The following is an 18,612-nucleotide window of genomic DNA, read 5'->3' as shown; positions in this document are numbered from 1 at the left end:
TCTCCCCCCGGTCTCTCTCCCATCATTTCAGAATACCGTAAGTGTTGCTGTGGTGATCTATAACAATTCCTCATCATTACCACTGGAGAGCCCCAGAGGGCAGTGTTGCTCATCTATTTGTATGAGACTTAAAGGTGTTATATTCTATTTTATGTAGAATAATAATTTAAAAATATATAATTATACATACACAGAGCTTTTACAAAGGTCTATACAAGTATTGCTTCTACTCCCCAAAGAAATATTGATTCATGAATTTATCATTTTAAAATTGTTGGCGGGTCCAAAGGGAATGTTGCTGTTTACATGTTGCAGGCCAGGCACGTATCCCCTCCATTTCCCCATGTGGAATGCACCCAATTGGATATGACATGGTGGTGCTCTAGTGTGACATCTAGTGGCTAAATGTTATATAGAACAAAGCAAACATAATGAACTGGCTCTAATAAACACCTTGACAAAAGCGAGACAAGATTTATTTCACGTCATAAATAGATTAATACAGTCCGTATTAATTATGTAGCGTTTTTTTTTTCCAAATTTATTGCATGTGTCCGGATGGAAAAATTCAGTACTGTATCTACAAAAAACCCTGTAAATCATCTGCCCTTTATTCATTTGCTTAAAACTCTTTTTTTCATGTCTGGTCAATGTTAGCATGGTGTTATTCATCGTCAAAGATGAAAAAGATTTATTATAATAATAATTTATATTCTCCTTTGGTTCATTACAATTTACTCAAGCATAGTAACAGACACAATATTTCTGACACTGGGAATACATTCCCTGAGGTCCATAGATGTCCAGAGATACCAGGAACATGCAAATGGACCTTGTAGAAGTGGAGCAATCTTCCATTTACTTGGGTATGTACTTTTAGGCGAATTCTCTGAAAATAATGGGTAGGGCTTAAGCGGTTAAAGTCTCTACACGTAGCTGAGCGGTGTGGTGGTCTTCTGATCTTCCAACAGGCTGAGAGTCCTAACATCACAGAGCAGGTCCGGCTGAAGAAGTCCCTGGGCTGCAGGAGTTTCCACTGGTTCCTCATCACCGTCTACCCACAGCTGTACATCCCCCAGGACCGAACCTCGCTGTCCGGAGAGGTGAGATGTACACTGATGCACTGACATCTTAAGATTCAAGATTCAAGAGGTTTATTTATCACATACATACACAAGACATATAGTGAAATGAAGGTGGCTATGCCCGCTTCGATTGTGCAAAAAATACAAGTAATAATAGAATAAAATAGGATAGAAATAAAATAGACATGATAAAAATACTAGGATAAAATACAAAAGACAATGGGGTCTCATTCACCAACATTGCTCAAAGATTTCTCTTAGGGCAACCATCTTGGAACCGACTAAGACAGAATCGGCGATAAGTACACCCTGATTCACCAACGCGTGGGGAAGCTGTCTTAAGTGGCCCAAACGATCCCAGCTGGGACGCCGACGATGAGGAATGTCACTCATTGACAAACATGAACGCGTGTTCCCGTCTAGGTCATTTGCATACAGACACGTCTCTGACAGCTCCAGCCAGCCAATAGAGCCGTGTGCATGTGTTACGATGGTGCCGCTTTGCTGGCATGATGTGGTGGAACTCAGTTTGCAGTGTAGAATGGAGAGATAAACAGGATACAGGAGACGGCGTAGTGGTGAATAATAAGGCTTTTACTTAGAACTGTTACGAACGGGTAAGTGACTTCCAAGTTGTCGAGAAGAAGAACGAGACGGAGAAATGTTTACTCTTCCAAAACAGCTGTACTGTTTATTATCAGGGAAAAACGTATAATGCAAGTACAGGGATAAAGACTATATGTCTGTGCTTGTTCCAGCTGTATCTTGTCTGTAGGTTTAGGTGAAGCTCTAGCAAAGGATAAAGGATAGAGCAAACGTTAAATAGGTCACATACTAAACATTCCACGCTGTCAATGAGTGACAGCAGTCTGTCAACCAATGACAGCACCCAGGTGTGACAGACAATTAGTGATGACAGCAATCAGTGGTGACATACAAGGTGAACCCATAACAACAGGAGTGACCCAGGTAGACAGTGGGATACTATCCTAAGGAGGATAGTCTCCCGAACGTTACAAGAACAGAAAACAACAAACACGACTGACAACAACGGTAACAATTAAACAATGAACCAGCAAGTGTCTGCTGGCCCACAACACCTAATATACAAACACGAATTAGAGACAGAGGGTAATTACAAACAGGACACAGGTGTGGTAGACAGAAACAACAGAACACAGAGCACACTGGGAAAAACAATAACAATTGAACAAACTGAGACCAACAAGACTAAAACATATTTACAAAACACAGACAGGGGAACACAAGTCTAACAAAGTGGAGACAACAACGACAACACAGACAATAAACATAATAAACATAAATGGCAGTAAATAATATTAATCAGGTGAGTGAGCTGATGCCAGATCTGCCAGATCTGGATTAGCCCATCGGTTGGCAATGTTGTATTATGAAGGGGTGTATGGAAGGGGAGTTGAGACGGTCCGACACCTGGACCAGTCGAACCGGGAGAAGGGTTGCCGTCCGGTCCCGCAGGACCGGGGGAAGTGTTACAGTATGTCATCAAAACGAGTTTGAGATAGAGGAAGTGGAGGCGCACCTGCTCCAGCTCATTATAATGCAACTGATGATGCAGCCGTGCACGCAATGGTGGAAATGGTGGCCGATATAGGTAGCGGAAGCGATTTCCGACAGATCAAAATTACATTAGATTAATGTATTGTCATCATATATACATACAGCTCGTGGCCACCTGTCGCAGCGCGCGTACAAACACACGCGCGTGCATGCACAGTACTGTATAGTCTACGTGCGTAATGAATGAACGCAGTATAGGCTTATATTATTCTAATTACTTGTTTTATTAGGAGATCACAGATACTGCGCTGCCATAGTAGTACAGTCCACCATGTAGTCCGTTCATGTTACGCCCGACTCTGGCAGCCTTAATATGTGTACTGTACTTACTGTACATATAGGGCAGAGCATATAGTATCTACTAAATCCTAATGAAACAAGTAATTAGAATAATATAAGCCTACTGTTCATTCATTAGACATGTAGGCTATACAGTGTGCGTGTGTGTGGCGCAACAAGACTTATGGAATATTAATTCAGTCTCACTATAGATGTATCCACGCGATTAGCTTTAGTTCTTATTTATTTATTTATCCACTGCCATTTGCAGTGTTGGTGTAGTAGGCTACATAGTGTATTTCAATATCTGTTTTATTGATTAATGATATATTTGAAAGAATGCAGGTTATAGCTATATAAAACGACAAATGTCTGTCCCATTGTACCAATCAATGGGATATATTGCATGTTGGCTATAACCTGCATTCTTTCAATTGTATAATTAATCAATAAAACAGATATTTAACAAATAAGAAATACAAATGCCACAGAAGGCATTAAATCATTATTATTTTCAATCATTTCACAATAATTGCATAATTGTGCTTGAATATCTGAGTAATTAAGTAATTATACATTTGTCCAAAATAGCTGGTTCAGATATGGTTAATCCAGCTGCCCTGTAATCAGATGAATCCATATTATTTATTTTTCTGACATCAAATGCATAATTTTTTATCGTACGAATATTGTCATATTTATTTTAATTATGATTAATTAATTCCAAGGAGGCCTGTAGAGTTGACATGAAGGAATCACTATGATTCCTCCCAAATAAAGCTCAAGAACAACATCAAGTTAAGACTGCTCTTCAGCGCTCCTAAATCCTGCTCTTAGTCAGGGCTGAATCCAAGCTTAGGGACAGTTGGGGGAGCCCAAAATCGGCCCGAAAAGGTCTTAAATGGCCCTAAGAGCAGATTTTTTGTCTTAAAGGGGAACTATTTTACTATTCCTAGCACTATTTGGGCAACTTTACACAATTCCTGTGAGTCTATTGAAGACATCTGTACGTTTTTTTTCAAAAAAATGCATTGGTTTATATTTCTAATCAAGTACTCAAATCTATTAATGTGATACATTCACATGTAGTCATTTAGCCGACACCTTGATCCAAAGCCACTTACAAATTGTGTACAACAAGTCAGCAGGAACGGTAGGCCTACTGTAACGGCCCACGGTATGGCAGACAAGAACCCAACAGCAACGACACGGTGACAGTTCAGATGTGGCAGAGACAGTTTAATGAGTAATGCAGGGGTCCATATCAGAATACCAGCTATCAGTCCATGTGGCAAACAAATCCAGTAAGGGAGCAGGCAGGAGGAGAAGTCCGAAATACAAAATCCAACAGGGAGGGTCAATAGCAGAAACAGGCAGGATGAATCAGAATAGCAAAACGCTGCATAGCTAGGTGACACATAGACAATCTGGCAGGGAGCAAGGGAAATGAACTGGTCTAAATACTGAAGGGCTGGTTACAGTAGCTAATAAGGGGCAGGTGTGTGTGTGAGTGGAGCAGGCCAGGTGTATGTGATCAGCAGGTGATGCAGGAGAGAGTGTCCAGGTCTGAAATGACAGGAGAGTTCATATCAGCAAACAAAGAACATATTAAAGACTGACTGAAGTTGTGACAACTAGTACACCTCTGGTGTAGGTTAGTATATTAGGACATGGGCAGGACAAGTGCACGACAGTAAGGTTAGTTAGGGTTAGAGTTTTTAATTTAATTATTTTTTATTTTCCGTGCCGTGATATAGAATGAGATAAACTCTTGCCAATGGAAATCAAGTGCTGCCTCCCGCTACACTGACTACCGTACATTAACGTTTCCCTCTGGTTAGCTTTAGCGCTAGCCGCTAGCTAACGTTGTCATAATAAATATCTAGATCTGTGGTGTCAGCTGGATGACGTTGACTTCGTTTGCAAACGTTAACGTTTGATTGATTGATTGAAAAGTTTATTAACAGATTTCAGAATGGGTACAGTACAGTACAGCTCAATACATACAATTGTTAAGGGGATGCAGACCAGAGAAAGACTTTCGTCTTGTTTACATCAGGGTCCCCCATTTTCAATTCATCATAACATATATGACATACATGACATACAGATAGACAGTACTGCTACATCTATACATTTATGACATATCAGATTTGCAAATACAGTACTGTTTGTGATACAAAAGTGTCCAGAAAAAGAGTGTATATACATTCGGCGTAGAAACTGTACATTGGAGGAGGTTGGGTGGGTGGGGTGGGGTTGGGTGGGTTGGGTGAGGGCTGTACATTGGAGGTGGGGGGGGGGGGGGGGGGGTTGGGTAGGGGACACACACACATTTTACACTGTACATTGGAATACTGACAAAGCCTTACTTGGTCATTTACTGTACAACTAGGTTAGGACATTTGTAGGGGCCAGTTTCGAATTGCAGTCTCACGTAGGTGTTTTTTGAGTTTTTGAGGCCGTTCGCTATCTATATGGCATTGGCAGACGAGGCTGGCGTTGTCCAGTTGACACATTACAGACCATGATGCTATGATAACGTTAGTAGCTAAAGCTACTGCATGTAAACAACTCGATTCAACTGAGGAAGTCGAGAAGGTACCACAAGCTAAACCGTCCCCGGGTGCCACAACCTAGTATAGACAGTTCCAACTTCAGTGTGTGAATTACATTAATCCCACAATTACTCAACTGCACTCAATATTTAAATACCAATGCTAGTCTAAATAAATGTAGACAGACAATGTACGTATTAATAATAATAATAATAATAATAATAATAATAATAATAATAATAATAATAATAATAATAATAATAATAATAATAATAATAATAACGCAATAAAAGTCTGAAAATGAAGGGAGTGTCATTTTTTGAAATTAAGGCCTGCCTCTTATATAAGCCTTTCTCTAAAAAAGGCCTGGTGCTCTTTGCAGCTGAGGTAAATAGAAGACCCGTCTTATATTTGAGGATTTACGGTAGTAGATAGTAGTATAGGCATAGTATATAGTAGGTAGTAGTATAGACATAGTAACATAGTATATAGTAGATAGTAGTATAGACATAGTAGCATAGTATATAGTAGATAGTAGTATAGGCATAGTATATAGTAGATAGTAGTATAGACATAGTAGCATAGTAGATAGTAGTATAGACATAGTAGCATAGTAGATAGTAGTATGGACATAGTAGCATAGTAGATAGTAGTATTAGACATAGTAGCATAGTATATAGTATATAGTAGATAGTAGTATAGATCTAGTAGCATAGTGCAGACGCTGACACACATTCCCCAGTTAAGACCCCGCTCACTCAGGTATCCATCAGTGACTTTTTTTTTTAACTTATATTTTTATTTGCATTTTTGATTTACAGACATCTCAGACAATACAATTAAACAGACAGAAACAATAAAGAAAAAATTATAACATCCAAAAGAATAGTGATGCACCGATGTGAAAATGGTGGCCGATACCGCTAACCGACATTAATATTGCTGTTCTGGTCGGCACCGACATCCACCGCTGTCGACATCTCTGCACAGAAAACACTTTTTTATGATAATCAAACAAAGAGCTACTTTCCAAAACGCATACTTTTTTTTTTACTTTTGTAACTTATTTTCAGAAATTACTGATATTTTGAAACAATTTAATGTCCATCAGTGACTTTGAAAATCTCCGGTTACACGTGTCTTTGACTCTTTGCAAAAAAGTGCATAATGAATTAGCACAATGAATGGAAGCGGACATGGCCGGTTAGCCTTCGGGAGACAATAGTTTGACAATGCCTAGGCTAACTGGCCATGTCCGCTTCCATTCATTGTGCTAAGCTAGGCTAACGTGCAGTCACGCACAGGCTAACGTGCAGTCACGCACAGAGAGGAAACTGGCATCTATCTTCTCCTCTCTCTCTGGAGAAGACGGTAAGCTAATTTCCCCAAATGTTGGTGTGTTCCTTTAACACACACACACACACACAAACACTCTCATATGCACACACACGTAATGCTTTGTTGACATGACTAACTGTATTGTGTGACATGTGTTTTGTTGTTCGAAGCTGTACAATGTCGGCACTGGCTATTGTGCAGATTACCGTCGAGAGCAACCTCCACAAGGGGGCGCCATGGACGTAGCACCCTGCAGCGGCAACGGCAAACAGGTAACCATGACAACGCTCGTCAAGATGACGATGATGATGGTGGTGGTGTTGATTGTGATGATGATGATGGTGATGATTATGATGATGATGGTGATGATGAAGATACTGTTGCTGCTCATGATGATGACAATAATGATGATTATGATGATGAATGTGGTTGTTACTTTGATGCTTGATTGCAACGCTTGGATCATTCAGCTCTTTCTGCTTTGAAACACTGAGCCTGGGCTCCAAAACCTGTCTGTCATGTGAATGTGACAAGATGTCAAACTGGTTCAAAGGTATAAAAACGTATTTTATAGTAACTGTTGCAGCCAAGGGAGAACATGCGTATTAATTGTATTAACTCCACCACCAGGTGGAGCCGAAGATACTAACTCCACCTCCAGGTGGAGCCAAAGATAGTATTAACTCCACCACCTGGTGGAGCCAAAGATAGCATTTTTATGATGGAGTTACACTGAATCTCATGAGCTCCTCAACACATTTCATGTGAGCTGAAGCTACAGTAGAACCTCATCTACTGCCCCTGGTTTATGATGATGATGGTGAGGATGATGGTGATTATGATGATTATGGTGGTGATGATGATGATGGTGATGATGGTGATGATTATGGTGATGATGGTGATGGTGATGATGGTGAGATGATGATGATGATGCTGATGATGATGATGATGATGAAAATTATAATGATGGCGACAATGGTGATTATGATGATGGTAATGAAAATTATGATAATGAAGACCACAATGATGATTATGATGATGGTGACAAGTGACAACGACCAAGGACAACACCTAACGTCTGAATGTTACCTCGATGCTAAATATGGGTAACAACACAAAGCCTCTCAAAACAGGAGCTCTGGTCTCGAGTCAGCTCCAGTGTGTTAGAGTGAGTTTGTGAATGACCTTGCCCAGAGTCTGAAGAGTGACAAAGAGTGATAGGTGTTTCCTCTCCCCAGCATTGTGAGCTGAACTCTCTGGGCGAGGTGCGCTGGGGTCCCGCGGGGGCTCTGTGTTTCGACGTCCAGGGAGAGAGGGCAGTGCTGTCCCCCTGTCCCGCCCATCAGCCGACCCGCCACAACCTCCAGTGGAGGGTCATCAAGGTCAAAGGTTTATTTATAATTTGCTATATTCACATTTTCCAAGTTGGGTGATATGGACATCCTTTAAACCCTTTCACTGCCACACTAACAAACGGTTGACCCTTTCACTGTGACGATGCAGAAGGTTAACCCTTTCACTGCCACACGACAAAGGGTTAACCCTTCCACAACCACACTACAGAAGGTTAACCGTTTCACTACCACACTACAGACGTCTGTAGTGTGGTAGTGAAACGGTTAACCTTCTGTAGTGTGGTAGTGAAAGGGTTAAGTGATCTAAATGACATTGTGCGGCGTCTATTTAAGATATTAGGATAAGATATTCCTTTATTGATCCCCTTGGGGAAATCCAAGCATCATAGCAGCATGGGGGAGGGGGGAGGGGATGTACATTTAGTCATTTAGCTGACACTTTTATCCAAATCGACTTACAAGTTCTGTACGACAAGTCAGCAGGAAGGGTACAACTCTGGCAGCTAAGGGTCAGTAAGATTGTTCGTCAAACAGTGTTGAACTTGAATGCTACAGTCTTGAGTGCATAGTAGTATAGACATATTAGCACTGAATGTGTCAGACTCTAACCTAAACCTTATGTATACTGCACCTGTGTATACTGTATACTTACTCATAGTATATTCTGATTCTAAGTGTTATATGACCATATTTATTGTAATGTATAATATAACTGATAGGGCATACAGACTGCACCTATGATTACACTGCCTACTTGCTCAGATGCTTATATTCAGAGTTAATTATATTGTTTACACTGCTTATTTGTTTTACTTTTCTACTGTACTATAATATTTTTTTTTATCTATTTTCTCTCCCCCTTTTTCCATATTTTTCTCCCATCCCAATTTAGTCGTTATGCCAATTCCCTTCCTGGTCGTTGCGCGCATTTCCCCCCCACTTGCCTTGGGTTGATACATGTGGAGTCAGCCAGCCGCTTCTTTTCACCTGACAGCGAGGACTCTCACTGGGGGAGTGTAACGCGTGGGAGGATCACACTACCTTCCCCAGATCCCTTCCCTGCTGAGCAGGCGCCCCGACCGACCAGTAGGAGTCACTGTTTACAACGACCAGGATACATACCCCACCGGCTTCCCACCCGCTAACACTGCCAATTGTGTTAGTAGGGACGACTGACCAAGCCGGAGGTACCGCTGACAGCTGGATTCGATCCCAGTGTCTCTGCGGTGGTAGGCGTCGAGCACTTAGTCCGCTGCGCTACCCAGCCGCCCCTGTACTATAATTTTTATTACCTATATTTATGTATTCTACTATTACCATACCTGTACCCCCCCCCCCCCCCCCCATGCTGCTATGATGCCTGAATTTCCCCAAGGGGATCAATAAAGAAATATCTTATCTTATCTTATTGTAGGTAGGCATGGTAGAATCCTTAGTAGCAAAGTGCATAATAGTGCATAATAGTTATTATAATTTGTGTGGCAATGGGAAGTCAGTGCAGCATTCTAAGAAGTGGGGTAACATGGGCTGACTTTGGTAGGTTGGAGATCAGACTGGCCGAGTTGAAGTGGCTTGGTGGCAGTGGTCGGTAAACCAGCTATATAGCAATGCATTGCAGTAGTCGAGGCGAGACATGACTGTTGATTCGCAGGAGGAGTTGGGTGGCTTCTTTTGTCAGGAAGGGGCGGATCCTTCTGACGTTGCTCAGGAAGATCGAAAGGTCGGTCAGTGGGGAGGATTTGGCCATCAGATGAAGTAGCTCTGCTTTGCTTAGGTTCAGTTTGAGGTGATTGGTCGTCATCCAGGTGGAAATGTCGGACAGGCAGGCAGAGATCCGCTCAGAGACTCGGATATCTAAGGGAGGAAAGGAGAGGAAGAGTTGAGTGTCATCGTTATGATATGAGAAGGCATGAGACGTGATAATGGTCCTCATTCTCGAACAGACTTACGAGAAAGTTACGAGCTAATTTCATTGTAAGTGGAGTTACGAACTTCTCAGGCCGATTTTGGCATTCTCGAACAGTTCCTTTTCGGGGATTCGCTCATAGCTAAGAGCAGGATTTACGAACACGGAAAAGCAGTTGTAGATAGAAAGACTGGTGTGCACCCATGTTCTTAACCTCTTAAGCCTGACGAGACCGGTACCGGTCCCAAAATGACATCACGTCATAAATCAATCTCTCCAGACTGTTTGACAAAAGTATCGTTTTATTTATTTATTCAAGTATAAACATCATAACCATTAGGTTAAAGTGTTATTAGATAGATTTTCATTTTCATTTTGGTCTTGTTTAGTTCGCGAAAGTCGACCATTTTGTAAAATTTGAACGTCGGGAATTGTAGCCATTTTGAAGAGGACACCGATATCTTTCGATGAGCGTTGGAATTGTTCCGAACCACACTTCCCAAAGGCCTCTATGGGGTTTCAAGCAAATTACTTAAGTATGAATTTTTTTTATATTTCTTATTACTCGGGATAATAAACCACAAAACGTATCGTTATTGACATATATTGAAGCGCAGTTAGTGTCTCTTCCCTATTTTTAGCATTTAGCAACAATTAGATTTGAATTTTTTTTCAAAATGGTTTCACCCTGGCAAAAATAAAAACGCTACTGTACATACAGTAGATTTCATTATCTGTTCTTATACACGCCTGGTGATACTAAATCCAAATTGAACTCGGGCATTTGAAGTATAAGATTTGGCACAATCCATAAATGTGCGAATTGGGTATAATAAGGTAATTTATAAGCCTGCTATTCTATATTCTATAATAATATTTCAAATTGCATTGGTCCGGATGGGAGAATTCAGTACTGTATCTATAAAACCTTCTGTTTAATCATCTTCCCTTTATTAATGTCCTTAGATTCTTTGTACACATGATGAGAAGGTACTGAACGTGGCAGTTTTTCATGTCTGGTCATTATTAGCATGGTGTTATTCACTGTCAAAGATGAAAAATCATAATTCATATTCTCCTTTGTTTCATCACAATTTAATTAAGCCTAGTAATAGACACAATATTTCTGACACTGGGAATACATTCACTGAGGTCCATAGATGTCCCTAGATACCAATAATATGCAAATGGACCTTGTAGAAGTGGAGCAATATTCCATTTACTTAGGTATGTATTTTTAGGCGGATATTCAGAAAATAGGGCCCCGGGCTTAAGAGGTTAACTCAATCAGTGCCAATCACGTAAAAAGTCGGGTTATCTCGCCAGCGGTTGAGCGCCAAAACCCGAGAAAAGTTGGGTTTTCGATCGTTTTTTCTTTTATTCGATTTTAATATTCTATACAGTCTCACGGACCTTGGTGTATCATTGGGACTCATTCTGAGACCCCGAGATTGCAATGCTAGGTGGCAGTATCGCCTACCCTTTGAAACCTTATTTCACACTGTGTGTTACATTTTATATGGTCCGGGCGGAGAAATGGTACCCGGGCAAGTGAAAGGCTTCATTCGAGCGACTTGGAACGCGTCCAGCACACTTGATTCATAGTTTGTCCCATTTCATGTCAGGGACCCGATGGACATCAATACTGGAAATCTCAATCAGACAATTGGAATATTTATTTTGGAATACCTCCTAGCAAAGGTAAAGACTATATGACATTAATCCTACGTTATTCCTACAATGATTTCACATCGATCGCAACGCTGTACGTACTCCAAAACGTATGCCATTGCTGACGATCAGAGCATCACAAAATGCCCCCCCCCCCCCCCCCCCCCCCCCTTTGATGCCTTCATGATGAAACATAATACCAATTATATACAAAACAGAGGATATGGAGAGGGCTTCAGCATTCTTATTTTGTTTCAGGTAGGTGCTCTTTGGATTAAATCCGGGGTAGGATTCGCTTATAAAAGAAAGGTTGAGATCCAAGGCAGCTCTACAATTTTAAAATTGTAGAGCTGCCTTGGATCTCAACCTTTCTTTTATAACCTATTATATACCTTTGATTTGGAAATAGTATTGTGTCCAGGCGAGCAACGCAAACGACTTTCGCAAAATGCACATAGCGCTCCATAACTCAGCTTCGAGGAACTAGCCCGGATCACTCTGAAACTATACAATATTCACCACGGGATAACGTATACATGAAAAATTTAACTCTTTTTTACATGTTGGACGAGAGATAGTGACTGTCAAATGAGCCATAGTATTGTCTCCATAGCTATAATATAGAATATAGATATAGCTCTGCAAACATCTTTTAAAGTGTGGCCCATTGACAACAGGGATGGGGGTACACGCTGGCACTGAAAGAGTTAAGGGCTTAATTTGGGAGAAATCATTTGGTGATTGCGTTCAATTCGATTCTACAGACATCCTCGGATTTAAATAATTATAATAATAAATACGACAATATTTGTTTAACAATTACGTTTATTTTTTATCCACTTTTTCTCCTCTTTTTCAATTTTTCTCCCATCCCAATTCCACTGTGCCAATTCCCTCCCCTGTCTTGAACGTTGCTTGCATATGCCCCCCACTGGCCGGTTGTAGGGAGGATAGAAGCCTTGCATCACGTGTCCCCTCCAATACACGAGGAGGCAGCCTGTCTCATCTTTTCACCTGCCAGCGCGGACTCTCATTGGCGAAGTGTAACGTATGGGAGGCTCACACTACCCCCGCCACTTCCTGTCTCTGCTGTGCAGGCGTCCCCAACCGACCTGTAGGAGTCGCTGTCCACAACGTCCAGATTACCACCCATCGACTTCCACCCGCTAACTCTGCCAATATACCTATCTCAAGCCCTGCCCCTTTTTTTGATCCTCCAATCACAGCTGTCGCTTACCTCGGACAAACTTTGTTTGTACGAGGAAGTCCGAGGTAAGCGACAGCTGTGATTGGAGGATCAAGAAAAGAGGGCAGGGTTTGAGATAGGTCCATTGAGTTAGTATGACGACTGGCCCAAGCCGGAGGCAACGCAGACATGTCTCTTGCGTTGGTGACGAGCGCAATGTCCGCTGCGCCACCCAGCCGCCCCCTAACAATTACGGTTTACATTAATAATCATGACTCAACGAGGCATCGTGATGTCTGAAAATAAATAAAAGCAACTACACAAACACTGCACATGACAGTGAATAAATAAATACATAAGAACTCAACTCAATCGCGCAGATATAGCTATAGTGGAATTGACTGGAAACATCTACATTCTGCTCTCAGCACACCCCATTCCTTTCTTGTAGACTATATATTTAATAATATATATTATAAATCTATAGTTTATTAGCAACGACGCAGCAGCCTGATGCAAGCGGCTTGGTGAGGATACATACAGAGCACTCCTGGGCAGCTGCGCTCAGCACACACACACACACACGCACGCACGCACACACACGCAGGCGCACACACACACACACACACACACACACACACACACACACACACACACACACACACACACACACACACACACACACACACACACACACACACACACACACAATATGGCTGATGCTGGAAGATATGGCTGATCGTGCACTGAGGACCAGTACTACGACCATGTGGACCTATTCACGGAGAGCGATGGGTGCCTACCAATACCCTGGAGCACTTGTGCATTGTATGTTACTATTGCACTTTACTGTTACATTTGTACTCTGGTTAGATTCAGATTCATATTCAGATTCAGACAACTTTATTGATCCCGCATGGGGCAATTCATATTTGTAGCTTCACAGGTAACAAGTAACAAAAACAACAAACAACAAAACAAAACATCTCAATGACAGCACGGCAACAACAACAACAACAACAACAACAACAACAACATTCGATGTAATACACAATCCAGTAAAAGTAAAAGTAAAAACAGACAACTAAGTGTAAAAGGCTACTTAAAATGACTACTGTGTTTAAAAGTCTGATGGCCGAGGGGACAAACAATTTGGCGTAACGGTTGGTCCTACTTGGTGGAATGTCATAACGGCGGCCAGAAGGCAACAGTGAAAACCGCTGAGACAGAGTGTGGAGAGGTTGGTTTCTGATGCTCGTCCCCTTCTTGGCCACCTGGTCCGTCCAGAGAGAACATAGGTCTCTCTGTTTTACTCCAATTATTTTGGAGCACACTTTCACAATATACTGTAGGCTGTTCCTATCTTTAATAGATAGGTCACTGAACCAGCAGATAAAAGAAAAGGTTAAGAGGCTTTCAATAAAAGAACTATAAAAAGTGCTCAGGATCATCACACTAACATTAAAAGAGAGTTAGATGCCAAACTTATTTTCGTTGTAATGTACTTGTGCTGTCCAATGTACAGTTTTGCTTGTTTGTACAGTGTTTCCCCTCCCCAACCCCCTCCAATGTACAGTAAATTACCTAGTATGGTTGTCAATATTCCAATGTACAGTTTTGCTTGTACAGTTATACAGTGTTCCCCCCCCCCCCCCTCAACCCTTCATACCCACCCCCCCCCCCACCCAACCCCACCCAACCTCCTCCAATGTACAGTTTTTACGTCAAATGTATATACTCTCTTTTCTGGACTCTTTTTGTATCACAAACAGTACTGTATTTGCAAATCTGGTATGTCATAAATGTATAGATGTAGCAGTACTGTCTATCTGTATGTCATGTATGTCATATATGTTACAATGAATTGAAAATGGGGGACCCTGATGTAAACAAGATGAAAGTCTTTCTCTGGTCTGCATCCCCTTAACAATTGTGTGTATTGAGCTGTACTGTATTGTACCCATTCTGCAATCTGTTAATAAAGTTTTCAATCAATCAATCAATCAATGCTGTATAATGACAATACATGTGAATCTAATCTAATCAAATTTTGGTCAGTCGCAAATTGCTTTCGCACTACAGTACATGTTGAATCCGTTTGCACATGGTCCTGTGCCTATAAAGAGCTGGCATTTCTGTATGCATCTGTATTCTTACTTCTTAGGTTATTTACGAGGAAACTTACGAGAATGTTCGAGAATGAGGTCCAATGTTACCCAGAGATTTGGCGTAGAGAGAGAAGAGGAGGGGTCCAAGGACCGAGCCCTGGGGGACACCCATCTGTAGGGGGTGGGGGGCCGACAGGGTACCTCTCCATGACACTTGGTAGGAGCGGTTGTCAAAGTAGGATGACAGCCATGCCAGCGCAGAGCCTACAACTTCCATTCCTGTGAGAATCAGGACAAAGGAGAGGACTATGTGACTGCTATGAGGGCCGTCTCTGTGGAGTGACCAGTCTTGAAGCCTGACTGATTAGGGTCTAGGAGGTCGTTCTGTAATAGATAATCAGTGATCAGTGAGATTTAGAAAGGAAGGAGAGAAGAGAGACAGGGCGATAGTTATCTATGACGGTGGGGTTCAGGGTTGGCTTTTTGATGAGCGGTGTGACTCTGGCTTGTTTTAGGGAGGTGGGAACCACCCTGGGGTTGAGAGAGTTGATGGTTGCAGTTAGGAATGGGAGGATGTCTGGTGCAATGGTCTGGAAGAGTGGGGAGGGTATCGGGTCCAGCTGGCATGTAGTGGGACGGTTCGACGTTACCAGTGTCAGCGCTTCTGCGTCTGTAATGGGAGAGAAAGATTACAGAGTAAAAGATGAGGCTCCTGATTCAACATTGTATGTACAGGTATGGGCAGGGTGATAGAACAACAACAATAAACATAGGCAATACAAATCTGAATATAAAATTAAACAGTATAAACAAAGGTGCAGGTGAGGGTCTGTACCTTATCGGACATAGTATATGTTATAGTCCATGCAGGTTTTAGTGGTCAGGGGCCAGACATTCCTAATTTGGGCATTCTGTACCTGTTTAAAGTGTGGTTTGATTGGCTTATCTGGAGTGTCCTGGGGTCTTCTGTGAGAGAGCTGGTTGTCCCTCTTAGTAAGTTATGTACCAATCCCAACCAACATGCTTGGGAGTCCCCTCTCACAAGATCACAATATCGGCTCACCATTATTTATTACCACAATAATAATAATAATAATAATAATAATAATAATAATAATAATAATAATAATAATAATAATAATAATAATAATAATAATAATAATAATAATAATAATAATAATAATAATAATAGATCAAATTCACAATCACAACAAAAAAAGTAGGACTAGGGAAGTAGGGGGGGTGTAGAGGTGTGTTTTGAGAGCAGTTTTGAAGGTGTCCAGGGTTGCGGATTTCAGGGAGGAGAGAGTTCCAGAGGGTAGGGGACGCCACGCTGAAGGCTCTGTCACCGAAAGTCACACAAAGAACCTGATGCCTAACAATGTAATGACCCACAAAGCGACTGCTTTGCAGTGGTTATGTTTTGGCTAACGCTGCGTTTTACAACTCTCAGCTGAGCGGCCAGCTCGTCCACCTGCAGTCCCAGCTGTGTCTGGAGGCCGTGAAGGAGGGAGGGCTGCCGCAGGGCAATCGTGACCAGGGAGGAGGAGGAGGAGGAGGAGGAGGAGCGAACGGCACCACCACCGACAGAGGGCTCTTCCTACGCCCTTGCACCCATCACCCACGACAACAGTGGCACTTCGAGCAACTAGTAGGCTCCTAGGGGGTGCCCGACGCAGACGTCACACAGGGAATTTATAATATGTGAGCTATATAAGCACGTATTATCATCTAAGGGCAAAATCTATATTGACATTACGTCTACGGTGGATTAGTATGTAAAACTATATCAAATATAGCCTACCTTTTGGCCTCGGTTTAGCCAATCAACTGTTCATGTTCCTGTTTTAGGGATCATAAATACAGCTTTAGAATGTGAGATATAAATGACGATTAAATAAATGAATACAACATGATGTGTGCTGAAAATGTCATCTTTCAGTAGGAATAAAACTGTAATAAGTTTGTGACAAGAAGAAACACTATAATAATAATAATAATAATTTGTTATTATGATTATTACTATTATTGTTATTATTATTATCATATAATTATACAATGCTTGTAATAATTATATCCTTTATATAAAATATATATTATTGTTATTAGTATTGCTATTCCTTTCACTCTTGGGAGTTCTTTATGAGCGAGTCAACTTCCTGTCTTTTTAACTTTCTGTCTACGTGCATGTCTATGGCTTGGGGGAAACATGCACTTAGAATCACCAGAAAGGCTTTCGAAATAGTGAAATGCCATGTTGGCCTCAATATTTTCAAAACAAATTATATGAAAAGGTTATGAAATGAACAAGAATGTGATAAAATATGTAATAAAAACGGAGCTCAACGCATACATTTGATGGTAGAAATCCGTTTGTTTCCCCAATACCAAGATGGCGGCGGTCTCGTGACGTCAGAGTGTCATCGAGAAACGAAAATACCGGGTGATCACTTCCGGAGGTCAAAGTTGAGTCATGCATTCGTGACAAGTAGAAGAAGAAGGTGGGTTATCTAACCAGAGGGAATTATGAAGATAATTTGAAAGCTATATTGACACTTCTGGTAAGAAAGACAACTATCCCGTGTAAGTGGAGCAAAACATTATGTTGGTGTCAACGTGACATGTCGGGCATGTTGGCACTTTTGGCTAAAGCTAAACAAACGCAAAGACTAGACTACCTAACGTTACTGCCCAAGTGAGTTGTATCATTCTCCAAGCCGTCGGCTGTCAAAGTATGTAACGTTAACGATCAAAAGCAGGAGACCACAATTGAAACAAGCCTTGGCTTTATTGTGTTTTATATCCATTTTTGACCAGCGTGTTGACACTGTTATTGTTTTTTGAAGAGACACAAAAACGTGTCTTGTTTTGCACCGAACCTGTCAAACATCCAATGCTTTCTTTTCACTTGTATCTTTATCAGAAGTTGAACCGTGTCAAACCGGCTTGGACCACCTACGACGAGCTGTCTCTCTCTCTCTCCCCCTCCCTCTCTCGTCTAGCCCTCCATCGACCCAGATCGCCATGATGAGCGCCCCCTGTATGTTGAGCAGAGCTGCTGGAAGCTTCACCCTCCCCGCCCGGGCAGCATTGTGCTGCAGCTCCATCATCACAAGGTGAGCTCCATCTGGAATGTTGTGTCCAGCTTTGTTTTAACATAATATTTTGATCTGGTCGCCCCGGCTGCTGCGTGACACTGTACCTGTACTGTACACAGGAACTATAAGTGGCCGGGACTACTTGCCTAGGTTTTTTTTTAGAGTATGATTGACTCTTATCTGGGTCTGTTGTTGGAACTAGCTGACTAAGGTAAAAGTCCATTCGCTGTTGTCGTTGTGTATCGTCGACAACATTACTCTCTAAGCTGCTCATTATAATATATATTTAGGCTACGTAGACATCTATAGTCCTTCCGGAGGCTACATGAAGTGACCAAAAACATGAATTCTTTGTTTTTGGGCAGAAGAATGTCATCTAAGAGACAAATGGACCACATGGAGAGGACAGCCAGCAACTACAGACAAGAT

The 18,612-nt window shown here is 41.6% G+C and overlaps 2 protein-coding genes across 6 annotated transcripts in view; both read left to right on the top strand.

Annotated features, from left to right (window-relative positions):
* The window catches only part of LOC311227199 (polypeptide N-acetylgalactosaminyltransferase 15-like), a 102,119-nt gene extending 84,937 nt beyond the window's left edge, over positions 1-17,182 (top strand). For 2 of the 5 annotated variants that reach the window (XM_084312759.1, XM_084312761.1), the window contains 4 exons: positions 972-1,103; positions 7,030-7,131; positions 8,098-8,241; positions 16,539-17,182. In XM_084312759.1, coding sequence (XP_084168885.1) covers positions 972-1,103; positions 7,030-7,131; positions 8,098-8,241; positions 16,539-16,748 — 588 coding nt within the window. In that variant the 3' untranslated portion in view covers positions 16,749-17,182. Of the gene's footprint in view, positions 1-971; positions 1,104-7,029; positions 7,132-8,097; positions 8,249-16,538 lie in introns of all 5 variants that reach the window. The other 3 variants (XM_084312760.1, XM_084312758.1, XM_084312762.1) reach the window with 2 other exon arrangements.
* A 393-nt stretch (positions 17,183-17,575) lies between these two features.
* oxnad1 (oxidoreductase NAD-binding domain containing 1) overlaps positions 17,576-18,612 on the top strand; it is a gene marked incomplete at its 3' end in the record, with an annotated part of 38,032 nt that continues 36,995 nt past the window's right edge. Inside the window, exons 1-3 of the mRNA XM_084312019.1 lie at positions 17,576-17,646; positions 18,088-18,201; positions 18,549-18,612. Of these exons, the coding sequence (XP_084168145.1) occupies positions 18,110-18,201; positions 18,549-18,612 (156 nt within the window). The 5' untranslated portion in view covers positions 17,576-17,646; positions 18,088-18,109. The remainder of the gene's footprint in view (positions 17,647-18,087; positions 18,202-18,548) is intronic.

The sequence above is a fragment of the Notolepis coatsorum genome (genome assembly GCF_963971535.1).
Source record: "Notolepis coatsorum genome assembly, chromosome: 4".
Taxonomy (NCBI): Eukaryota; Metazoa; Chordata; class Actinopteri; order Aulopiformes; family Paralepididae; genus Notolepis; species Notolepis coatsorum.
Note: the sequence above shows the minus strand (reverse complement) of the source record. Positions and strands in the feature narration are given on the sequence as shown.